This window comes from Labrus bergylta, chromosome 7 (assembly GCF_963930695.1).
Source record: "Labrus bergylta chromosome 7, fLabBer1.1, whole genome shotgun sequence".
Classification (NCBI taxonomy): Eukaryota; Metazoa; Chordata; class Actinopteri; order Labriformes; family Labridae; genus Labrus; species Labrus bergylta.
Window position 1 is genome coordinate 20,536,392 of NC_089201.1, and position 26,786 is coordinate 20,563,177.

Consider the following 26,786-nt stretch of genomic DNA (forward strand, 5'->3'; position numbering starts at 1 on the left):
AATATATAAAGATATGAAACAACAACAAATAATGGACTTTCTTTGAGTAAGACACAAAGGAATTTGTGAAACTATTTTTGTAACAAACTTTTTTTTCCCATCCTCTTTACTCAGCAGCTATAGTCCCTTTTCTAACACTGATGTAATCAATCACCCAGCAGCCAGTACAGCGAGTCTCAGCCAAAACACGCTCTGAAATGCATTGACCCTTGTCCGGGCAGTGCAAAAAATATTTTGATGGAGTTGCCTGTTCAACAGCTGAAAATAGCTCTTGGAATGTTTGTGTAATAGTTCAGCCGAAGCAGAGACCTAAATGGAAAGACATCAAGAAAAGGCCGCTGTGAGAAGCTCTTAGTCAAAATGGATAAACTCGACCTGTCCCAGCTTTAGTCGCCTTCTATAGTTTGTAAAGGGCACATTTGTTTTTTTTGTTTTTTTTGTCAGGCTTTGTAGCTTCAAATTTCCTTGGTAATTGTGAAATTGTGTTCCGAACAAAAGAGTGATTGTCACAATATCAAAGAATAACCTTTGTTTGAAGACAATAAAAGTCTTCAAAGAAGCTACAATACTCAAGGGTTTGTTTTCAAAGCGAAATGTTTTATATGCCGTGGTGTTAAACGTCATAACTCGAAGTTCGGACAAATAATCTCCGCCTCTGGGAGCTCCTGCCATTCATTTGCTCTCACAATAACAAAACCTCTGTCCTCTGTCTGCAGTTTATGACCTACAGTAGATCCCAGAGCTTTACCCGGCCTGCAGACAACTTGGCCTTTGGCTATATGCCAACACACACAAACACACACAAGCGCACGCACACACATGCACCCACACGCTAACAGAACAACAGATTCAAAGGGTCAGGTGACTGTAAGGCAATGTCCAAAAGAGATCACAAATAAATTGTTTTTGCATACTTGTCATGATATGTATTAGAGGCTACGTCACAAAAAATGGTCTCTTTAAACCAACAGTAGCCTATACATTAAAGTACGTCATGAATTCAAATGTATAGCCTGCTCTTGTGAATACATTGGTAGTACAAATAAAATGTGCGTAACTTATGCATGATAGGAGCACATTATTGTACTGATTGCTTTGAATAGGTTAAGAATTAAGACTAAAAAAAAAGTGCAGCAATGCTGTTGATAAAGTTCTGTTTTCACATGTTCCCAAATTAAAAACACTCCCTTTTCTCTTCACCTCTGACCTAAACTCTGGTTACACAAGAGGGAGATAAAGTGCCATGTGTTGTCAGCTGAGTGATTTTCCCAGATGGAGAATTGGGTCTCGAGGACAATCTTCTGAGAGGATCTTCGGAAAATAGAACTCGTTGATGCAGTGCTAAAGGTTATAATTGCCCAACAGGGACTTTTTTCTTTTTTTTTTAAGGCTCTTGAAAGGTTGTCTCACATTGTTGGAGACGGACAGACACAGATAGTGGCCGCATACTTTTTAGGATTTAAGGCTGCGTCATCTGTGGTGTAAGCCATCGGAAGAGTGGTGAGTTTAAACCCCTGACTGACAAGAAATTGCATCTTCCTCGGCATCTAACAAAAACGCTATTTGTGCTTCGCCCAGTGTGTAACGCATGCACTGTAAATAAAGCCGGAAAGTGTTTTGTTAGAGGCATTGGCAGAAGTAGAATGCATTATTATTACGTTTACATTCGTGTTAATCATCTTTAAATAATACTTGAGCTTCCACTACCTCTCCTTAAGCATATGCACGGGAATGCTTTGATTTCCTCATCGGAGTGGAGCATGGTCGTGCACCGTGTTCTACGGTAGCCCAGAAGGGACAAACCACATTCTGTTTCTTTGGACGCCACCTTAGTGCGAAGGCAGGTGAGCACAGGGCGTCAATCCCTCGATTGCAATGCTTAAACTCAACGCTAGATGTCACTAGATTGACAAGCTAAGAAGTATCAAAGTAAACAATTTATAGGATACACGATGAAAAAAAGAAAAACTAACATCTCTAATGGGGTTTGGTTATAAGTAGCCTAACTAACAGCATTTTGATTAAGTTAGTTTAGGTGTTTAATGTCAACCAGTAGGCTACTAAAGCAACTATTGGGCTGCAAGGTTGTTTTAAAAAGACTTGTGTATTTCCTGTTAGGATTTAATAAAGTCGTATATGCAAGGTGATGCAAAAAAAAAAAAAGGATAACAAACGATTTATCATAAAACTGTTCACAATTATAACTAGGCCTATAGGTTGGTAGGATTGCTTAAAGTAAACATGGTGGGTCCTGAGCATATCTGTGTTGCTTAATGGATTAACGTAATTTATGAGGATAAAAATAAATAAATAGAGCTCCTCAGGAAATCAAGGAGTTTAGAGATGTGATGATTTGAAATAGTTCGATAATATGTTTATGAGCCCATTGTTAAAAATTATGACTCCTTGTTAGGAAACTTGCTCTTATTACTGAGAATATGCAGAAACCACGATGCCCATCATGCAATATGGGACTCCTCTACAATGATTTCATTAAATCATGAAATAATTAGGCCTCTCATTCATTAAAAAAAACTGTCTGTTGGCTTAATTTTCACAATGTGTTATTGTATTAAGAAAAAATAACTCTTATTCTATAGGCTATCTAATACATTGACATGTTATATGTTTTTGCGTTTCTTTATTTGTTAAAGCAAATGACATCTGGGCTTAATGTTGTAGAGGGGTGGGAAGCGAGGGATGAGGTTTGTGTGTATAAATAATAAAACAAATAGCCTAAATTAAAAAAAAAAGACATCTAGGCGTATGCCAGGCGGAAGTGACGACACCCGATTACCAAAACATGTCTGATGAAAGCATGTTTTTTTTACAGTCAAGCTCATTAAACCACGCAATCGTGGTTTACAACTGGATTTGAAAACATTTCCTTTTAACTCATCAACTCTTACAAAACGAAGACACGACCTCAGCTAAACCCGCCAAGTTGGTTAGACTGTTGATGATCGGGTTCGAACGTTACGGGAATATGGTGGAGCACGATTTCCGGTTGCTTACAAAATAAAACACGTTCAATCACATACTCAATATGTGTCTCTTAATGTGAAGGGCGTAGACCGGATGTTGGTATCGATGTTGTACGCTAGCTAGCAAAACAACATACTCTCTACCCATGTGATGCGAGTGTCTGGATGTCGACTGCACAGACTGTCCTTTGGAGCGGGGTTTTTCTTTTTGTTGCTCCAGTAAAGTGTAGAGGCGGAGTGAGACGCGGTTAAACCCTTAGAGGGGGTTTCTTTGCTGCTAGCTTTACTAACAAAACGATTGCTACCGTGATATTGACGTAGCTTGACGTTAGCGTGCCCTGAACTCATCCGGACTTCAGCCACTAACATTACGTTTATCCCATACATTCAACTGGTAAGTAATGTTACTTTAAATTGAATTTAACGCAAAGCACGTGTCCAATACATAACGGGGAAGCACGGGGTCTAGTAATGGTTATTTAACCTCGGCTCGTTGTTAGTTTACTTAGTCTTGTTAGCAAGGTCAAATAGTCAGAAAATAGCCAGCTACAAATAGCTAATGAAGTTAGCCAATCTGTCTTACATCGAGGCTTGGCAGTGTAACGACTGTGATTTGTTTACCACCCCGAGAGGGCATCAATTAAATACCCGACAGTGGTTACATGCCGTAAAGTGGTCGCCATGGCAGCCATGTTACAGTCTTGCCCCAGTTCGTCTTTAAATAGGTGGTGACAGAGAAGAAGTCATTCGCTAACACATCTTCCACGTGTACTGAAATGTACTGTGTGATCACCGGGCGGGTGGGTCAGCAGCGAAAGCCGAGGCAGGACGTGATTTTCAGGTTTTTCTCCTGGGTCTAACTCCAGTTCATTTTCCTCCCGACCACCCCCCCCCCCCTTTACCCCACACACAGGATGCTGACAGTCACTTGGGTGGGGCTGACGCGGATGACAGTACACGGGAGCAGAGCCCTGGGATAAACCACACCGCTCAGGATCAGGGGTTAGGAAAGGTGTGTGGGGGAGGAGGAGGAGGAGGAGGTGGACGGTGGAGGGGGGGGGCGGATTGTCGGTAAAGCCATGACCAAGTCCGAGTCGAAGAAAAGCAGCGTGGCCGCAATCAAGTACGCCACAGCCGCAGCCGCATCCGCATCCGACCAGGTCAAGAACGGATCCGTCGAGTCGGGCAGTCCGGATCACAGCAGTCAGACGAAAGCCAGTGTGATGAAGCAGACCTCCAGGGAGAGCCTACACTGGAAAAACTCGGAGAGCGAAGTGTTTGACGACGGGACCAACACCTTTTTCTGGTGAGTTCTTTTTTATGGCAATGTCAACTGTGCAAAGTCACACAGTTTAATGCTGCAGTCTCTGATTTCTTTTTTTTTTACTGTAAGCAAATACGTCAAAAAAAAAAATCACTGCAGACTAGAAAAGTGTTTTCATGACTGCAGGATGTATTATAGCTTTCAAGGTGAACTGAAAGACAGGCCCATGTGACTACCATTTTACCCCCAACAAATACCATGACATTGTTCCAAATCTTCAGGTATGTATTTGCCTAAAACAGCTTTTTAAAGTGTTCTGCAATTGTCTCCCCAGGCTGTAATGCATGATTACAGTGCACATCTAGGCTAAGGGCTTGCTGTTGACAAGTCAATGGCTAATATCCCAGGCTGCACCTTCAGCAGAGAGTTACGTGACACACTTGAGGTCAAGAGAGATATTGTGTCCATGCAGTAAACTGCAGCAGTGAGCTATGTGTGAACACGCTGACTCAAAACCACAGAGACTGACAGAGCATTGTTACCATGTGTAGGATGCATGTTGTAATTCAAGTGTGGGCATGAGGAAAGGCTGGAATGGTGACATTTTTCCTCCGCAGCCATGTTTAATATAGCTGCACTGACCCTTCAACTTGTCACTTCGGGGATATTTAAGCCCGAGTACCTCTCTTCTCTGCTCTGTGTCTAAAGGCGAGTGGGCCAGGAAGAATCTTCTAAGCTGCCCAGTATCTTTTGACAGCAGAGGAGCCTGGTCTCCCCAGAGAGAGACACCTTTTTTAATGAGAGTTTCTCATTACTGTGTTACAACCTTGGCGTGCAGGTCTCTGGTTTTTGTTATACTAGAAGTATTAACGGAGACAGAGACGCTATACCTTCGATTATTAAAATAGGCGGCATCCTGTAGTAGGAAGAGGGATTTTATATATGTAAATATATGGCCACTTCACGGAGATAAGTTTTGACTTCAAGCTGGAAACACAGCTTAGCTTGTGCAGTAACATTTCAAGCAGCACTACAAGTTTGATCATGACTTGTGTAAAACTGTTTCAGCTCTGACTGATTATTCACACTCTGATGGAAGTAGGTATCAATGCAGAGTTGTTGTGTTAATCTGCATTTGTTTCAGCTCGTTGCGCACACTAAAATAGTCTCTAGCTACCTAAAATTATTCAATTCTGAGAAATTGTTCCAAACTTAAAAAGTCCTTGACTTCAGCTAGCTTAGTTGAGTCTCAAATGACCAGCTCTGCTTAATGGCTGTATTTTTCATCGCCCTGATTTGACTATTCCCAATAACAAGATATAAAAGACTGAAACACAATAACAACTAAAGCCTTTCTATGTAAAACATGCTAATAACAAGGTTGGCATAAGAACTATAGGTTATAGCTATTATGCAAGCTCCAAAATTAGCTTATTTTATTAATGTCATATCGTCACAATTCTGAACAACGTTATCACATATAACATATTTTTCTCTGCCTGTGCGTGTTGGAATTCTGTTAAAGAGTTATATTAGGCCTCCCAGTGGTTGGTTGGCAACTCCAGGTTGTCACGATAGGATAAAATACTGATATGGAAAGTCACTGGTGCTTTTATCGTTTACCTTGTGGTCAACTTGCAGACCTGTTGCCAGTTTTTATTTTAATAGTGAGCCATGATAAGGATTTTTTAAAGCCGACTGTATACTGATGAGATAACTTGAACTTGAAAGTCTTGCAGAACATGACACGTTGAAGTCATGGCGTCTTCCAATGAAAAATGCGCAGCGGAACTTGTTTCTTTTTCCACACCATTAGAAAATGGAAATAAATCATTACCAGGTACATATCAGACATTATGTAATCTTGTATTTCTATATAAATCAGTAGGCTAATATGCATACAATGCATCCTTAGCTTTAACTAGCCGACTGGGTTTGTTATCAGCCTGTACAGAAGCACACTGGCTGTAGTGTGTTGAGGCAATACACCAAAGAGCTGTCTGTTGTTGTCGGCTGCTTCCTTTGGTCGTTCAGAAGGGTAACTGTGTGTCAAGCAATGTGCCTTATTAGCCCAAAATAAAATTGGGGAAGGTGTTTTTTTCTGATAAAAGCGGAAAAGCTCAGATTAACCGTATATAGCACACAGTCTGATCAAGCAAACATTTGTGCTGGCGCACCACATTTGGTTTTCCCTTAAATAGCATTACTGCCCACTCATTTCAGCTCCAGGACACTTCTGACAAAGCTTTTAGATTTCTAAAAATATCTTGGAAAATGTTTTATTTTTAAATGTATTTTTAAGACAAGAACTCTTTAGTCAGAGTGGGAACACCACTCAAAGGAAAATTGAATTCATAACTGGATTTGTTGTTATCTAACTGTCACAAGGCCCATAAACCTCCTGCTGTTAACATACAGACAGCATGGAGTCTGCTGTGCTCAAACAAAAACAATAAAACATGTTGTATTCAATAAATACACATCCTTTTAACTCGGGAAACGGTCCAAAGAGGTTCGTCGAGGCTGTTTCCACCTTCAGTCCTGTTTCAGCCTCAGGACAGGATTTTCCTGCACATGCTTTGATTGTTAATGGGATATTTTCAAAGAGATCTGGACGCTCAACCTCAATATACTTGTTGAATTTTGTTCTAAGTTAAGCTTGTTGCTCAGTTACAAAAGGCTGGTATTTCCGTTGCATCTTTTCCTCCCCTGGTGGTGGTGCGTGGTTGTCAGGCAAGAGAGAAGCCAGGCCCTCCCTTGTGTCTCCTGCCAAACAGGTTGGAGGATAAGGAGCTCGAGCGAGGAGGGAACATGCTTACGACACCTGGCTCACCATCTCTGTGACTCAGACTGTGAGCCAAAGGGCTGCTGGGTTGGGGTGACGTTCATTAGTTTGTCAGATGACAGCTGTGGCCTCATTACAAATAATTATTAGTTTCCCTGAAATAGTAAGACTGGTGTTGTTTTTATCTCTGATGACAAAGTGGTTCCTGTTGTGTGTGTTGCTACTTAGATAGCTAATCTAAGAGAAGAGCTGTTTGCTCTTCCAAAACGATTAAAAACCCAGGAGCCACACTATACGGCCTATTGTTTACTTGATGTCATAAAACATGGAACATGTATTTGTCTGAAGCAACTCGATGACTGCATTTCCTATCTCTGGAGAGTAGTTCTGTCATGCAAATGTCACAGAGCATGCTCAGGGGGACAATCATGTCTGAGCCTTTTTTTTTTTTGCCAGATTGACAAGCTGAGGGAGGGTGGGGGGGGGGGGTGGGGGGGGGGGGGGGCAAGTAGACTTATTGTTCAGTTATGTTTAGTTTGTCCTCAAGAGAGCACTGGCATGTTTATGCCACATTGGTCCTAATATGTATTGATCACGTTCCAATGAAGTTTATTTACTTCCGTGAGTGTGAGAGATCCCTCCCAGGGCCCTCACTCGGCAAGCTGGTTCTTTTAACTGCAGCTCACTGGAGTGTTTCTGACAGCTGACATAACCCCAATCAAACAAACAAACACAACATGGACAATAGGTCAAGCCTTTTAAATGTGCAACAATCAATCCTGAACCCAATCCCATGGATTGCTTTATGTAATCCAGAATACCGTTACTGGTAACTCTATGGCTAAAACAAATTATTATTCTTGATTTAGATGTATCTGTAGTGTTGCCAATGTCTCTGTTTACTGGATGGTTGTTTTGTCCCGAAAATGGTTAAAACATGTCAGCCAATGTTTCCCCACAGCCCAAATGACATCCTATGATGTTTAACATACTTTGCTCCACAACCGCACAGATTCATTGTACTGTCTCGGTGGATGTAAGAAACATCATGCGAGCAACTAGCAAAGTATTTGTTGAGAAATTCAATAGTGAGAAATGGGGTAGTACAAGAAATCAATATAGCAATTTAATCATTGTCCAGACTCGCATGATACAGTTATCGAATCATCTGTGCCAAATATTGACATTTTAATAAGTAAGAAAATATGCTCTATAGAGATTCCCTGGCACTCTGACTCACTATGACGTCGACACTTCATGACTCCTCAACATGGCGCTTATGACATGGATGAGGGTTACGTGAGCATGAAGGACAGCAGGATAGAGGAAGATGAAGACAGTGGGATACTGTAAAAAATAAGCTGATGATGGATCCGTTTGAGCATCCAGAGTTAAATGTCAAAGCTTGAACGGGCTTTGACATCATCTCTTTAAAAATGTTCTCACAATTATGTCCTTGCCAACCTCCCAAATGCGATCGGAGTGCTTAATCCCTTTTCCTCTTTCTGATTGGAGATTTCAGAGATCCTCCTATGAATACCATATGTCCCTGTGACTCATACCAGTATGTGGATGGTTAAACTTTGCCCTTTAACTTAAGATAAAAGCCCACAGATAGTCTGAACCACTATACTATGTAACCATTGTACGACGGAAAGGCCAAAGTGTGCTCCCTGCTGATGGGTGATATGACAGATATGAGCCTGTATGGTCATTATCTTGGCCTTCAAACTTAAACCCACAAAGGTATACACATATTAAAACAGAGGATTTTCACAGTCCATAGTCATGTTGGTATCAGGCAAATTGATACAGAAGCTCGAGTCTGCAAGAATATGTGGAAGTTACTCATCAAATTCAAACCGCCTGTGTTTGTTTTGTTTGTTGCAAACCATTTTTAAACTTCTTCCTGCTACGGTTTCCCTGAGCGAGCTCCAGTTTCCCATCAGTTATCCGATTCAGCTCAAGCGTTTTATCTCATCTCAACTTCTTTCTTTGTATTAGCATTCGATTGTCAGTTACAAAGATATTCAGAAACAAAGATATTCAGTAACAAACACAAGGTTTAAAAGCTTGTCTAAGATATTTGTTTCACTAACCCACCCTGGAGTTCTCTGCTCACACTGAGTTGAATTATTATTGCAAAACCGTCTCACATTTCAGTGGTGTATTCTTTAACTTGTTTAAGTTTCCTCTTCAGAAATCGTATTAATCTGCGTCTCTCTTTCCACCCTCTCTCTCCTTCTCTGCAGGCGAGCCCATACTGTGACAGTGCTGTTTATCCTGACCTGTGCTTTGGTCTACGTCACGCTGCTGGAAGAGACTCCCCAGGACACGGCCTTCAACACCAAGAGGTCAGATGCCTGCGCACGTCACTTCCTCTGTTTCCTTAAAAACCACAGAGGAAACTTGTTTTCTAAGTAATCAGGACTAGTCATTGCAAAGTTAATCTAATTGTGCCTCCTTAATCTTGAGCCATGCAGGGTTCACATTTTGATACATCACAGCACGAAGATCATAAATCAATAACCTATTGGTGACCTGTGTATTTTTCTGTCCTTTTTAAGGGTCGTGTCATTTGGTGATGATTATAGCTGACATGTCGAATCCAAGGCCAATAATTCCCCAATTGTAATCTTATCTTTAACACCACTTAGTGTAATGTCATAAAGCCACAGCAAAATGGTTCAGTTTCAGATTTCTTTGTTTCAAATGTGCAGTGTTTACCAAGATCTCGCAGTTGATTATGAAAACCATCTGAGTCAATATATGCTGAGTATCTGCCAATATTCAGTCTCAAATATTCAGTCAGGCTCTACATACAACCTTAAATGTTTACATTTTGGGTGGATTCTTATTTTTGAATGCTGTTAGTACTCTGTCAGATGTGCTGTGTGTATGTCAGGTCAGAGTTGAGGCTGTGGACTGTTTTGTTTGTGGCTGTTGCTTCTGATCCTGTTGAACAGAGTTTTATCAAACCAAATGGAGCGAAGCGACAGAGCTTCCTAATTTGTAATATAATAATGGGTTTGTCTGTTCCCTTAACTCTAAAACTACAGTTGGTTAAAAACTGAAATGTCCTAAGTCTTGTTGCGTGTGAAAGTTCACCAAATGTACTGATTTCAAAGCAGTTCTACATCCGTCTTTGGTAAAGCACAGAAGAACAACGTCAGCTACTTTTAGTGCTTTTCAAAATGAGTACTGCTCATAGTGCCCATTTCAACATAATATGAAATATTTATTTAGGATTTAGTGGGATTTTGTTGCTTTGGCTGACTCTGCTTCTTCCCGTCAGTCAGGAGTTGATATCTGGTTCACAGATGTCTGATGACGGATTAAATTTGAGCTCTATATTCTACAAAGTCAGGACTCTGATGCTTATTAAATAACACACAATGAGAGCTTATTTTAAAAAATTAGGTCTTATGGTGATGAAACGGTTACATATTTCTTTTAGGAAATATTGCTTGTGTTTGTAGGAGTTTAATTGGAATGATACGAAGCAGGCTAAAGGACAGCAAGCTGTACAAATGATGTGTGTGTGTCCGTGTCAAAGAGAGCGTGTGATTGGAGGATGTGTTTGCGAAGGATTGTGGGACGGTTCTTAACAGGATTTGCCTTAGTCAGCGCAGTCTGGCTCTTCAGGATAAAGACCCCAGAGCTTCTTCCTGGCAGCAGAGGACACTCGGACACACACACACACCCACACACACACACACGCACACGCACACGCGCACACACACACACACACACACACACACACACAGTCCAAATCTCACTGATGTATGCATTCAGTCACTAATGGATACACTTATCCCCTCACACTCCTTTTAAAACATCATCCTTTTGACTAGTTGGTTAGTATCACAGCAACAGACACACACACACACACACACACACACACACACACACTCACAGTCAGTTACTTAACCACACACTTTATGCTCTCACACTTTGCTGGCAAGCACAAGCTGAAATCCAATTGTGTGTCCAGTTGCTAAGCCTTCTGTTCATTTATAAGTTAAGAGCAGCGTTGTCGTCTGGTCTCCAGGTTTGTTCAGATGTCAACACAGCGGAGATTAAAGGCAGCACGTCACAGCAGCCTGTTCAAATGTGTTTCATCTCTGAGAGAACACACAGAGGGAGTTATAATAATGGTCAGCTGCTGAGATACACCTCCAGATTGATGTTAAATCACATTATGCCACATTACACTCCCCTTCCTGCTCTCTGTATCTATATTTACACCACTTACATCCTTTTAATGATTTCTGTCGACAGAAAGGAATGATGGAATTTATTCCTGCACGACACGAGGGGAAGAAATGCATTGTGGGATACCATGTTTCAACATTGTGATAACTTTATGAAGTGCAAATAAAATTAAGAGTGCACATTTGTTTTATCTCACAGTTTTTATATTATCTGCTGTTTTTATATTTTACACAATACCTGTGTTTAAACATGTTTCTCCTGAATCTGAAATAAATCCAAAAAGCAGCTTTTTAATGGTTAATTTGGCATCAGAATGGTCTGAAGGCATTGTAATTATACCCAAGCCCCATCCAAAAGTTCAAATGTAAACATCAGGGATGTGAGTCTTTAATGTTTATCTGGATTTCTGGATTATCCGACATGAAACGTTAACAAAAACCTCCAGATTCACATAGCCATCCCTAATATGTTGACGGATGTGTCATGTTTACGCAAACATAAATGCCTTTCTGTCGCTAATACATCAGTTAAACAGATCCTTCTATATCGCAACATCAACTTAAAATACATTCTTCTTATTTTGTACTTGTTTTTTTTTTAGAGGGATTGTGGCAAGCATCCTGGTGTTCCTCTGTTTTGGAGTGACTCAAGCCAAAGATGGACCCTTCACCAGACCACATCCAGGTAAGAATGACACTTTAATCAAAAACCATACACGTCTTACTAAACCTGCTACGGAGCCATGATGTGGGTACAAGACACGATCTGTAGGCGGCACAAAAAAAAGGCGTAGCACTCAGAAAAGGACGCTGAGATCTGCACTTTTCTCCGGGGAGCTGCCTGCTGCTGCAAACGCTCTCTCCTTGTTGAAAACAATTGAAAAAAGACGCTCAGAAAAAAACCGCTAGGTGGACAAGGGGCCTAACTTTAGAATTGCACATTCATTGATTGTTTCTCTCACCTCAGAGAGGTAAGACTACCTGCGAGCAGTTACCCACTAATTTGATCCATCGCTACATTTGAGAAGCTCATGTTGACTCTGAGTGCTGGTGATCAATACACAGATATTAAAGCTAAACGCAATTTATAAATTTGTAAAAGAAAGTGGGTCAGGTTTCTTCCTGGCATCATTTAGGTCCAATCAGTTCCCTAAGAGAACAAATGAAATGCAAACAAACAAGCCATTACAGAGTGAACATGTCCATCACATATAGAAGCCTCTACTGGTCTTATAAAAGGTTATACTAAGAGAACTGTGGTGAATAGACATGAATAGGCATGTGGACATAATCCCTTTCTAAACACACGAACCACTCCTTCACATCAGTGAGCTGAAGTTGCGGGATAAGGACATTTAACTTACGTTAAGCATGATGTGTTCCTCGTTGTCTCATTTCTGGTAACATAGCGGCCAATCCAAAGTACTGAAGCCAATTTTACATTCATTAATCAATGCTGTTACCCAACACATAATTGCAGGGACAGCATTATCTCAAGTTGTTGTCATGGAGACAGCACTGATGCAGATGTTTGTCTCCAGCTACACGGGACTGTTCTGGTATTTGTGGTTTCCATTGGTATGTGCTTCTCTGCTGTGGATTCTTGTTGGTTTTTGATTGTTGTTGGTTTTTTTTAAACAATGCTACTGTGGAGGCAGTGGAGCTCCTGACTCGAGGGCAAATCTTCCCTAAGGGGACAATCAAGTGTATTGTATCACATATAAAGTGTATGAAAAGAGGGCTACAGTGGCGCTTGTATGAAGAGTTCTGAGTTGTTAGCTGGTTGGAGAGCTGTAGGGGGAAAAAAAGAGAAAAAGGAAAAGTGGTCAAAGTTGTCAACCTTACTTGGTGGCACATGTTTTTCCACAAACACTCACACAACATGTTTCCTGGCAGGGCAAGAATTTTGGACGCCGTTGTTGCATTTCTTGTCCCTTCTTGTGTGAATTAAGGACAAGGGCACTTTGTTTAAGTGTGTTTCTTTGTGTGTTACACTCCCTGTCCTGTTGAGCCAGCCAAGTAGGTTCAGTTGTTGTTAAACTTGTTGCATCAACACACATACTGTATCCTGGGAAAACACCCAGAGGGACTTATAGTTACAACCTGTAACCTCCCTGTGGATCTCCATCTCGGAGTGTCACAGAAAAATCTGGTTCGACACATCAATTCACAAAAAAGTACAGCAACATTTGAAGTTAATTTGATCCTTTTGTTGGACGTCCATAAGTAGTGCTAGTTCCTGTATGAGAGCTTTAGTATTTTTTTTTTACTACACTAAATGTAAATCACTCTAATTACTTTTTCAAAAGATCTTCTGATGAAGCTCAGCTTCAATGGAAGCCAGTCGTGTTTTTTACAATCTCTCTGACTTTTGCACTTGGTTGTAACTTAATATCTCAGAATCCTTGGCAACCAAACAAAACACAGTCTAATATCTGATGTATGAATTCATTAAATCCAAAACATCGACTGACAAATGCTTTGAGTGAAAGAAGCAGCATGGATACAGGGAGATTAAAATATCACTCTGATTCTGTTCAGATGTAAAATGTTCCAGGCTCTTTGATTTGCCTTACAGCAGAACTAAACATTTTGTCATAATTTGATAGCTGGGTGTCATTCAGCATGTTCTTTTTTTGTCTGTTTTTTTTTTTTTGAGGTGACACACTTTGAAAAATATCAAACCATCACTCCCTCTCTCCCTCTCTCTGTCTCTCTGTAGCGTACTGGAGATTCTGGCTGTGTGTCACCGTCGTCTACGAGCTGTTCCTGATATTTATTCTCTTCCAGGTTGGTATGCTGATGATATGTAAGCCTTGATGGGCTGAAACATTTAAGTTAAAACCTTTATCACCCAAGGGTACACCGCATAGCAAGAACATGCATTTTATAAAGTGTGTCAATTACACTACATGCTTTGTCTTTGTGAAGTGTTTACTGTAGTTTTAGAAATGTTGTCTCTACCCCAAGAACTAGAACTATAAAAAAAAAAAAAACTAGAGTCGACCGATTAATCTGCCAGCCAATAATATCGGCCGATATCAGCATATGAACTGACTATTGCCGTCTGCTTATTTTATCTTCAATATGTGCTGATATTTGTACATTTATTCACCAGTTCTCTGTCACCAGCAGAGGGCGCTATATGGATTACAACAAGCATTATCGCTCACAGAGGGTTGAGCGGTGATGCACGTACATGCGCAGTTACTTTCTAATTGAGTGATCATCTTGTCTTAATTATTTACACGTGTTTGATAAATGCATTTGAGGGATCGACACAATAAATGTGTCTGTATTTCTACATCTATCTATCGTTAAAGATTCAAGATAGATCAAAACTCAGCCGATATATCGATATATGTTTGTTTTTTTCTCTCCCTAAAATCTGTATCAGTTAGCCCTGAAAAGTCGCATATCGCCTTGATTTAAAAACTATGTAAATTCTGGATTTATTCATGTTCACAAATCACAGTAAAGTAGCTCCTCTCTGACTACTTGAATGCAGCTCAGAAAGCAGCCCAAACAGCCGCCAAAATGTGGGATTTCTGGTCAGAGTTCAGACTCTCCAATCTTCTCTCCCTGTGCATCTGGAGCCTCTTTGCTCTCTGCAAGTTTAATTAAAGCGTCCGATTCTGAGCCAGACCCGTTAAAATACTGTAGCAATACTGTACAGCTTGGCCCAGTTATTTTAATCTGGCCTGGACATTGTTCAGAGACGTTAAACCGCTGAAGCCATCAATCTTCTTTACTTATGTAAGAATAAAATGTAGCTTTGTGAAAGCCTAAATTATTTACTGTGATGTTGATACAGAGATGTACAACTCAATAAAGGACAAAACTGATTCCAAGAAAAATCTTAAGACTATTTTCAATCCTACAAATGTCCTTTAAACACATTTAAAAAAAATTAAAACTAACACAGATATACAGTACGTCTCTGTTCAAACAATTAAAGTGATACAACAATTAAAATTATACGGACAATCTTTTGTGGTTCTCTTTGTAAAACTGAACAATCATATCTTATATCTCTTTCTCTTTTTGTTCGGTGTCATATTTGAAACCTGTTTAAACCTTTGACAATATGTCAGATTTCTCTCATAATCAGTGATAGAAAAGGACATTGTGACATAACAGCTTCCATTTCTAGACGTCTCTGTGTCTTCATAAAAGCGAAGTTTCAGGGATAAGAAGAAGTGCAAACAGCTTCTATATTTCTCTTCTAAACTCTTTTAGACTGTGCATGATGGCCGACAGTTCATGAAGTACATTGACCCAAAGCTTGGCGTTGCCCTCCCTGAGCGCGACTATGGAGGAAACTGCCTCATGTACGACCCAGGAAACACCACCGACCCCTTCCACAACATCTGGGTAAGTCTTCTTCAAGTCATTTTATCTCATGCCAGCTGTGATCACACTTACATATTCATGATCTGGGTACAGTACTTGCATATATATAAAAAGAAAGAATGGTAAAATTCACACCTCAAATTAACAAGATCTTAAATAAAGCAGAAGCTTTAACAAGTCTGTAAGAAGTTTTCTGCATGTCTGTAGTTTACAAGAATCCTTTTTTATTCCCAGTATTTTATCTGTTCACACTCTAATGCTGCGATTGACACTAGCTCTGTCTCTCTCTCTCTCGTCTGCTCCCTCTCTCACTCAAACACACAGTTGTTTGGTGTGTGTGCGTGCAGACCGGCTCCTGAGGCCTGTGTCTGGTGCACGTTATAGTCCGTCAGTGGAACCAGACCATCTTTCTCCCCCTCGGGAGACAGTCGGCTGCCACTGCCATGACCCACAGCCCATCTCTACTGTTGGCCTCATTTCAGTCTCTCAGAGTGGGTCAAACCACATTCTCCACTCAGCTGCAGCCAATCTATCCCAACAACCCTCTTTAAATGTCATATGGAGCAGAAAGTCAAGGAAACAGAGTCTCAGTTACAGGATTTTCTAAATTGTAAACTTTGTTGAAGGAATTGAGTAAAACATTGAAACTATGAAGTATGCCGTTTAAAATCAAACACAGTAGATAACGTGGCTGTTTGTGTTTGCTCCATGACGCTCAGCCAAGTTTTGTTCTGTTCAGCGACCCTGACCCAGTACTCACTGTCCTCATGCTGTTACCGACGAGAACTAAATATTTGATTTTTATTGGTTCATAGAGCTGTGGTTAAGAGGAGCGCTGCCACTACTTCGCTTTCTCATCACTGTATAAACTGCTTTTTTATCTCCCTGATATTTGTTTAGTAAAAATCCCTTTTTAGTGTCTCACAGCTGAAGGCGAAGCGATTGTTGTTTATTCAACCAATGTTCAACTTACCCTGCATGACCAAAAAAACTACAATCCTTATGCTTGACAAGCTTGAGCGAGGGAATAATACGTTTTTACATTGCTCTTTAAAAACTAACTAAATGTACTGATTCACTGATAATGTGTTTTTTCCTGATTATATTTCAGTGCACTCTGTTAATTGTTGCAGCTATGGGCTGTTTATCCCTGAGTTAAATGAAAGACACTGACATGTTCTTTTTTTAAATTTATCTGCCTTAAGTCATGTTTTTGAACTCAACCTCTTTACAGATCTTGAAGCTGATGAGCCTGATGATGTAACATTTGAAAATAAAAAAACATATCATTGTTTGGTAGGACAGATTTTTCAGACTGTCTCTTATTTATGTGACGACAACTTAAACTAAATGTATCGTGTTGATTTCTCTCTCCAGGACAAGATGGATGGCTTTGTTCCAGCTCACTTCCTGGGATGGTATATCAAGGTAGGCAGCAGGAGAACAAAAGTTGCATGTATTTATTGACTAGATTGAACTGTATTGTTACAAATGAAGTTTTGAATCTGTAACCATGCCATCTTTCAAATCTAGAAAAACACATATCTGTCAGTCACTGTGTCTTGGAGGCAATTGGCCATGTGAGATAAAAATGATCCACTGGCATGCAGAGAATGACAACAACGTGTTCACCAATGACTTAACATGACACACATTTGAAAACATTGGAGAGCGGAGTTCATTTTGACTCAGTAAGATTGCAAGTACCCACTCATGTTTAATCAAACCTAAGTAAAGAATCGGCTCTGATCATAGCAGGCTGATCTGTCTGTCTTTTAAACTGGATGAATCTTTTCTGACATAGGCCCAGTTTCAGCCTGCTGACAGACCCCTCCTCTACTCTGTTACATTTGCAACAATGGAAAAATGTGAAGTTTCTATCTGTGGTATCTCCCTGACCTCCTCCCACTCCCCACCACTCTCCCCCTCCCACTCACCCTCTGCTCTTGCTCTCTCCTCTTCCTCAGACTCTGATGATTCGCGATTGGTGGATGTGTATGATAATCAGTGTCATGTTTGAGTTCCTGGAATACAGCCTGGAGCACCAGTTACCTAACTTCTCTGAGTGCTGGTGGGACCATGTACGTATTAATAACACCGCTCCTCTCTTTTTTTTCTCACGCAGAATGAACAGCTGTGCTCTGAATGCAAAGTAGATCTTTAGAAGAGTTCCATATGAAAGGATCTAAGCACATAAAGGAGTTAAATACTTAAACATGCAGTTAGCTGATTGTTATTCTGGCAGTATTGTGCAGATAACAATATCAACACACAAAAGGTGGGTAGATAAAAAAGACTGACATTTAAAGTAGGTAGACGTATGAGACTGATTCGGTGATTATCCTGACAAAATGAATCTGGGCAGCAGGAGATGTATGAGGCTCATCGTGTCACCTGTCATCTGGGGGAGCAGAGTATTTCTAAGACGGTACTGATCACACAGTTATGCTGGAGTATCGCTCTTTTGTTATCCTCTGTTGAAATATGTTTATGTCCGTAGTGGATCATGGATGTGTTGGTGTGTAATGGTCTGGGGATCTACTGCGGCATGAAGACCCTGGCCTGGTTGTCGATGAAGCCCTACCAGTGGCAGGGCCTGTGGAACATTCCTACATACAAGTACGACTTTAAACCCCGCTGCAGAAAACACTGAAAACAACTGTCTCTCTAAAGCTGGATTTAGTTTATTCAAAATGTGATTAACCCACTTTAAGAAGTCCTCACTTACGGAGTTAAAACACAAACTCTCTCTGCTTGCTTTTACAATATATATGTCATTATTTTCTCTACACATATGTTTCATTTTACAGAATGTCTTTGACTATTTTTTTCACTTGAATTAGTGGGGTTGTGTTGCCCTTTAAGTAAGTGACGAACCAACTTTATTTTGGTATAATTGTTTATCTCTAACAATCACTCTGCTCTGTCCCTCCTAGGGGGAAGATAAAGCGTATTGCATTCCAGTTCACACCGTACAGTTGGGTGAAGTTTGAGTGGAAACCTGCGTCAAACCTTCGCCGCTGGCTTGCTGTGTTAGGCATCATCTTTATGGTAAGAAGTATCCTCTTTTTTTTTTTTAAAGACTTAAAAGTGGACTTTATCTCAGGGCGTTATCACATTAGGTACGATCATTTTTGCACCGTGCCCAAGCATGATTGGTTTCGGGTCCTTAGTGTGAAACAACCCTTAATGTTGTCTGCCATGAACCACAACTTAATATACACCACCTTTTTTTTTTAATTATATAGAATAACAGTTTCAGGGGTGAGAGTGACATTATATTCCGTTATTTTTGGATTGATTGTATTTTCAGAGCTCAGTAATAATGTGAGTCATGTCGCCTCGTCTCTTCTCAGTTCCTCCTGGCAGAGCTGAACACCTTCTACCTGAAGTTTGTGTTGTGGATGCCTCCTGAACATTACCTGGTGCTGCTCCGTCTCGTCTTCTTTGTCAACGTGGGAGGTGTGGCCATGAGGGAAATCTACGACTTCATGGACGACCCGTGAGTAGCAGCAGTACAAAGTGAACTTTTGGCGGGGGGGATAACCCTATCCTAACGGATTCATCACAGAAACTTTTGTTCCATGAAGTCACCTTTCAAGGGAGCAAACAAACGTTAGCTGTAATGTTCTCTGACTGTGTCACAGTTTATACAGAGTTTGCTGCCGACTATTCTAAAAGTTAGAAAGAATAGTGGAGTTTTATTCCCGAGCATTGAAATAAATGTATTTGTTTGGATACATTTCAATTTGAGTGCAGATAACTTTCATGGAGTTTTAAAGGCCATGACAAACTGATAGCTAAAGCCTTTAATTACAGCCACCTACAGACAGTAAGCACGTCTGCCTACATGACAAATACACAAAGGCCGCTACATTGTTTTTGTTTTAAATCTATTTTAAAAGTAAAGGCAAGCCAGATGATTTTGATGATTTCTTGAAGGTCATCTTAGAGGAAAGCTTTCAGTTTACCAGAGTTCTGCAGAATATAACAAAAAAAACATAATCGATCCATGCCTTGCCTCACATTAACACCTACGGGCAAATTAGTGTCCGATTAACCCAACGAGCATGGCCACAGTACCTGGAGAGAACAATACTGTAGCAAGCACAGGAGAGAACATGCAAACTGCACACAGAAAAGTACCTCAGGGTTTGGACTAGGAACCTTCTTGTTGTGATGTGACAGCATTAACCACTGCACTACCTTCATCCCTAAAAATAGTTTAGTGATCTTCTTAAAGCATAGTGACTCGTTTGTTTCAGTCTGTAAAGGAGGGGAAAGAGGTTACAAAACAAATAATCTCTACATTACATGCTCATACCCAACACTTCTTAATATATGTGCTTAAACCATGCAAAGGTTTTTTTTTTAATGTTTTATGTATATAGTGTATTCTGTTGATATGTTTCAATGCAGCTGCACTATTATCCAATGTATAGTATATTATGCGAAAAAAATCCCTTTTTTCATAATGAATTAATAGTTAAAGTAATAAAAAAATGTCAAAGATTTGATGCTTCCAGTAATGCTTTTTTGTCAATCTCCTTTCAGGAAGTTCCACAAGAAGCTGGGGCAGCAGGCGTGGCTGGTGGCGGCGATCACCGTGACAGAGTTCCTCATCGTGGTCAAGTATGACCCCAACACCATCATGCTGCCCATCCCCTTCTCCGTCACGCAGTGCTGGTTTTTAGGAATTATTCTAATCTTCACCTGGACCCTGTGGAGGTTCTTCATCCGGTAAGAACTGGGGAGGAGGGGTGTCATCGGATTTGACTTAGGTTATGGATACTTTGTCATTACTTTGAGAGGTACTTTGATTTTGGGGGAAGCAGGAGGTTTCTGGTGGTGACTGAGCTAATCATTGTTAAACTTATCATGGAAACTTAAACAGAAATGAAATGTACAGCTATTCTGCCCCCATTCTACAGTCCTGTACCTTCAGAAGCAGTTTCTGCAGAACCAAAAATACTGTTTATTAGCAGTAATCTGTTTAAACTTGTGTTTGTGGTTTGCTACGTTATATTTCCGTTTGGTTCACCTTCTGTTGAGCCTTGTTTCTGTTTCCCCAGCATGCTAAGCTTCTTGTCTATTTTCTTCCCATCCTCCCTCCCTTTTCTCCTTCCCTCCTCATAACTCCATCTTTCTCTTGCTCAGCAGTAATGTCCTTGTGCAGTGAGGTAGGTGTAGGAGAGACATGCTTTGCCCTTTCCACTCCCATAAATCAGCAGTGTTTTTATTTTTCAATGACAAATTCAGAAGATCTAAGGCACCATCGACACAAAGCCGATAACCCTCCACGTGAAACCCTCCTCCTGCATGCCACACTTCAGTCTCTTGCTGTGTTGAATCCATCGTTACTTTAAGAATTCCCCTTCACATCACTTTTACTCCCAGTTTGAGTCGGTCAAGAAACGCAGACAACAGCCAGCTTGTGCTGACACTCTAGGAGTGATAGTCAGGAGATCTCTGAATGTAGCCCAGAGGAATGGTTTACTCAGCACACAACACACACACACACACACACACACACACACACACACACACACACACACACACACACACACACACACACACACACACACGTTGTGCCAGTCAGCATGCCAGCTCCTCCTGCTGACCTATCCATTATCTTAACCAATATCTCACCGTGCACCTTCATACTCTGCAGTGCATCAAGGACACTGAAGCATGCCATGGACTGTATACTCTCTTAGGCCTGAGTGTAATGTTATTTTCTAAACGTCATAACCTTGATTATTTCATCGACATTTAACAACATTTTACAGCTTCCAAACTAAAAGAAATGCAAAAGAGGATTGTGCGAACATCTGATCATTTTGTATTTTTCTCTTTGGGGTAGTCCTAACCTGCTCCAAACCACAAGCTCTAGTTTCTATTTTAGCCAATTTTGATGCAAACTTTAAATTAATTTACAGAGGGTATAATCACAAGCAAACAAAAAAAAACAATCTCAGTACCCCTGCAGTGTTACTTATTGTTAATCTGGCCAAGTATTCAATCTGCTATAGTTCACACACTCACTGTTTATTCAGCAGAAGGTTCAAGTTCTCAAAACGATGAGTTAATTTAGCATTTATTACGTCATATTAAATAGTTTATTTCACAACATAATGTAGTTGTAAGCACATCTATTATTTTTAAATGTTTATTAATATGCATTGTTTGCCAATCATAATCGGTATAACTTCTCTGAAGAAGACATTTAAAATCATTCAAACTGTTTGTTATGTAACAGCCTCCACATATGGACTGTGTTTAAAAAGCATTCATTAAATGATGATACAGTGGCTATAAATGCTAATTTGAGAATAAGGCGAAGTTATTTTAGTACTAAGCAGCGACCTCCAGTGTTAAAAATTAAAGCCAATGGGGAAATGCAAAGCCCTGCACTTCCTGGAATGCCCACTTGAGGCTGGCTGTAAAAGCCAAAAATTCCCCTTTATATCTCTTAATGAAATGCACATTTTCACCGCAGAAATAAGTAGTGGCTGATTTAACTGACCAGAAGGATGTTGTTGCTGTTGGCAAGGAGGCCAGGATTCACTTTAATGTTACTGACATTAAACTGTTGGTTTTGGTCCTACTGTTTGCGTCGTCTGGAATATGCCAGCTAGCTAGATGGGGGGGCACAAGCTGGATGGCCGTGTTCAGCTACTAAGGTTCATTTGGCCACATAAGCTCCACCTCTTTACAAGCTTTGAAACTAGTAGTTCATTGGAGTCAGCAGACGATGCTGTTCCGTTGGCTTCTTAAGGCTGAGCTCTCCAGCAGGCATTGGTGCGGTGGTCAGGATGCGGGTCAGCACCTCCAAGTTCGAGGCCATGGTTTTCTGCCGGAAAACAGTGGATTGCTCCCACAGGGACTGAGTCCTTACCTCAAGTGAAGGAGTTTAAGTATCTCTGGGTCTGGAGCCAGAAGGCAAAGTTTTCAATTTACCGGCCAATTTACATTCTAACCCTGACCTGTGGTAACAAGCTGTGGGTAGTGGCTTGAGATTGCAGATGAGATTGCAGATACAAGTAGCTGAAATGAGTTTCCTCCAAAGGGTGACTGGGCTCGACTTTGAGATAGGGGAGATAGGGAGCCAGTTGAGATTGTTCAGGCATCTGATTAAGATTCCTCCTGGTTGCCTCTCTTTGAAAGTCTAAAGGCCACGTATAACTTGGAGGAAACTCAGGGAGAGACCCTCGCTAAACCTGCTGCCACCGCGGCCCGGCCCTTGATAAGTGGAAGAAAATGGATGGATAGTTAGAAAACCTCAAGAACAGGATCATTTCTGAAATGCTTTTTAAAAACACAGAAAGCAAAAAAAAAAAAAACTCATGTGGAGCAAACTGAATGCAGAGGAACACAAACAGCCACAGTGTTCTGTGAATAATTTTCCTTCAATCTCTTCACAGTGACATCACACTGCGTTACAAAGAGACCCGCCGACGCAAACAGGAAGTCCCCACAGACCGAGAGCGTCCTCTTGGCAATGGCAACACATCCACCCCATCTGGGCGGAGCAAACTGAACGGCAGCTCAGAGACAGTCCGGCAAAGGAAATCCTGAAGGTCAGCCGCGGCCGTCCGATCTGCTGCAGCTGAAGGGTGAGAGAAAGAGGTGAAAGAAGCACATTTAGAGGCAAACAGATGGACACATGTACGTGCTGTGTAGACTTTTATTGTGCCTACATGAAACCAAGTAGTCATTCAACAGAGAGGAGGGGTAGAAGGGGCAGTTTTCATTCAGTGCATTGTATAGTTATTGTCTTACTACAGGGATTTACCTCATTCTATTTTTTATGAACATTCGGGGAATTATACACAGGAGTAAGTACATTGTTTGTGTTATTTATATGTTAGTTTGGTTGCTGGGTGACAAGGGAAGAAAAAGCTGAATCAAAGAGATGTAAAAAAAAAAATAAAGAGGCTCATTAAGGTGAGCGTGGGAGCGGAGACTCTTGACCAATCATTGTTTTCAGCAATTGCAATTTTCCAAGCTGCACTTGTCTTAAAAAACACAAAAACAAGAGAAGACGTCAGAAACATGTTGGCCACTGTAAATAGGCTTCCTTCTGTGTTGTGCAGTCGCAGGAGTACAGGTGAGAGAGCAGAGAGTATTTGGAGCAGTGAGGGATTTTCAGAGGTCACTTATGTTCTGTATGAACCAGGGATTTTGGTCACACTATTGCCATACAGAAGATAAAGTAGAACTCAGTTAATGACACATTTCTTTTCTTTTTTTCTCTATTGATTTCTATGCATTGTTGACAGTTCATAGCACTCTTGTCTTAGCCTTGGTTCAAAGATGATGATGCATTGTTAGTACGAGTGGGAGACAGCGTCAGCTTCTGATTTACAGTTCAGGTTTCCTTGCCGCACTGAGTGCAGAGGTCCTGCTGAGGATCCTCCTTCAGTCTGACACAGATGAAGAACTGCCCCATAGCCTTGCTCTCCTTTGTCCCTGAAATGAGCAACAACTTTGTGTAGGAAAAAAAATCAAATTTAAAAAAACCTCAAGATGTACCATACTCTCTGATATTATACATGATATAAGGGTTTGGGTGTTTTTTTTTTTTTTGTAGGTGTTTTATTATTTCTCTAGGTTGAATGGATCGATTATAAACACTAGATAGTTCTTCAATTCCTTTTTGTAAAAATAAGGTGCTGAGCAGCACTCTGATGAACACTTCCATGACAATCACACTGACAGGAAGCTGTGCTTCTATTGGTCGAGACATATTGGCTCACATACAGCAGATAATCCTCCGTTTCAGCCCGACTGTAAAATAATGCTGGGCTCGCCTGACGGCTGAGCAGAGCTCGAATTAAAAGTGTGATTCTGTTTTATGCCAAATGTTTTTATTGAACACTTTCATTTTAATTGATCAGATGTTCTGCAGTGGCTGAAATTAAATAAGTATAAAAAAAAATGAAGCTCCTTTTTCAGATGGAGGGAAATGAAGGTTTAGGTTTGTGTTCTCCTCAGTTTTGGGAAGAGAAGTCACTTTTTCCAGCTCTGTGGGGGCCGCCATATTGCACATGCAACAAAGCCAAAGCTTAGATTTCATTCTTGCTAAAGCCATAAATGCCAGCTAGACTCACCTGAGCTTTCAACCCGCTGCTAAACCTCATTTAGGACTCTTTTCAATTACAACTAAGTCCCAAAGCCACCGGGACCCTCCACGTCAGCATCCAGGTTTTTTTAAATGACACAACAGGGATTTACACCTTCACACCATCTTTTCTCCAGCACCTTCTTTATTCCTGCTTCTTGAATGTCTCTCCGTCTATAAATGGAGTCATCTCAGTGAATTTTATGTCCTTAAGAGTTAAAATGTTAAATGTAACACCGGAAAGTTATTAAACTATTGAAATGAATGATTGATAGGTTCAGTGATTTTTTTTCTTCTTTTTTTTTTAAACCCCGCCCTGCCCCCCAAATATTGTCCTTAAACACTTTTATGAATGTGCTGACTCTCCTTATATTGTATGATGACTAAATGTCTTTCACTTTTGAATTGTGGCTTTAAAACACCAAATTTGGATTCAACCAAATTAAAGAAATTGTAACTCTGACCCCCATTTTTCACTTTTTTTTAGAATAAAGGTTGATCAATTAGTCTGTAATCTATCAGTATATTATTGATAATGTAAGTAATAGTTAAATGTTATGAACTTTCATTATGATACGAATATAAGCTTTACATTGAACAAAAAACATGCCAAGTTAAACCCTTGATTTGTGCGTCAGTCTGCTGAAACATTCACTCAAAACCATTCAGTCTGTGTCAGAGAATCAGTTATGCATTTTGTGTGTTACTCTTTGCGTCCCTTTGGCTTTGTGACGAGACACAATCTGTGCATCATGCTGCAAAATGTCCGGTTTTAAACGAGGCTGCTCATACTTTAATGACCATGTTGTGAATCTCTCCTGAATGTAAATCCAGCACAATCTGCTGTCCAAATGAGTCATCATACATCAGCTCATTTGGTGGAAAAAACAAACGCTAAAGTGTTGTTTATCATTTATGCAAAGGCTAATTCCTATGTTCAAGCAGCCTTCAGATGTCGTCTTTTCTGCATACAGTCACAGCTGTGAAGGTTAACCTAAAATCCATGTTTAGTTCAGAAGTGTGTACTAGATTGTGAACCTGCTAGTTTAGGCATTTTGTTTATTCCCTCCCCTACACACATTTCACACGTGCTGAGGATTAACTGGGTACCGGTCTATGCCTTGCATTTGTTGAGATGCTTTCGTTGGAAATGACAGAAAACTGAAACCCAAACCGAGTCATGACTTTGCACATCAGCTCTGGAATCACAAAATAATCCAGAAACCTGGCTAATGAATGAGATGTTAGAAACTGGTCCCCCTCCACTTAAAAGACCTTTTTTCCCTTTGGCGTGTTTGAGGGTTCAGTGTAGTTTCACCTGCAGCCACATGGGGGCAGTGATTGTCCTTGACTAATCATTCACAACTTGCTGTAAAAGCCATTTTCAACATCGTTTGTGTAAATGTAAATATGTTCAAGATCATGCAAATTGAAACATGCTGCTGCATCACATAATTTTATAATGTTTTCAATAAAATCGACCAGAAAACATGAAATTACTGTCTGATGTTATTTTTCAAGTATAGTATATAAGTATACCCTTAAGAAAATGTATTTATTTTGCTTTGTGATGGGGATGACGATACTGATGGCCTGCAAAGAATGCTTACTATGATTATTTTCTCCTGGCAGACAAAGGCTCACTGACAGCAGCTGTATCCCTGCACAAGGATTTGTTAAACATTTTCTGTCACCCTGCAGAAAGAGGATCCTCACGTCACAGGTATCACAAGTTCAACAAGCACAAGAGATTGTCATGAAACCCCGGATACACACTGTTGTAAAGCAGCAGATAGTCAAGCTTTTCTTATCTCAAGCCAGAATCGGCGCAAAGGCATGCTGAAAGCCAACTCATTTATTTTAGAGCTGCCCGTCTTTGCAATCGAACAACCATTTCCTCATGTTTTCATCTGGCCTGTTGCCATCATTGGACAGCTTCTGGCTCAGGTGGTAGAGCGGCTGCCCAGTTCCATCAGTGTATAGGTTACAGTGACCTTAACCCAATGGATCCTGATGCGGAGTCTCCCTATAATGAAGTTCTTTGTTCAGCATATTATAAAGT

The 26,786-nt window shown here is 40.6% G+C and overlaps 1 protein-coding gene across 2 annotated transcripts; it reads left to right on the forward strand.

Moving 5' to 3' along the window:
• Positions 1-1,264: 1,264 nt before the first annotated feature.
• On the forward strand, positions 1,265-26,220 carry ptdss2 (phosphatidylserine synthase 2). Of its 2 annotated transcripts, none has more exons than XM_029282755.2 (13): positions 1,265-1,500; positions 3,898-4,290; positions 9,286-9,387; positions 11,850-11,932; positions 13,970-14,037; positions 15,487-15,621; positions 16,978-17,028; positions 17,568-17,681; positions 18,101-18,219; positions 18,537-18,651; positions 18,957-19,102; positions 20,155-20,340; positions 23,025-26,220. In XM_029282755.2, exons 2-13 carry the CDS (start codon positions 4,064-4,066, stop codon positions 23,176-23,178), a joined length of 1,500 nt encoding a protein of 499 aa, XP_029138588.1. In that variant the 5' UTR covers positions 1,265-1,500; positions 3,898-4,063; the 3' UTR covers positions 23,179-26,220. The 2 variants fall into 2 exon arrangements, with proteins under 2 accessions (XP_029138588.1, XP_020515829.1); XM_020660173.3 differs by lacking the exon at positions 1,265-1,500 and adding an exon at positions 3,108-3,378.
• The last annotated feature ends 566 nt before the right edge of the window (positions 26,221-26,786 follow it).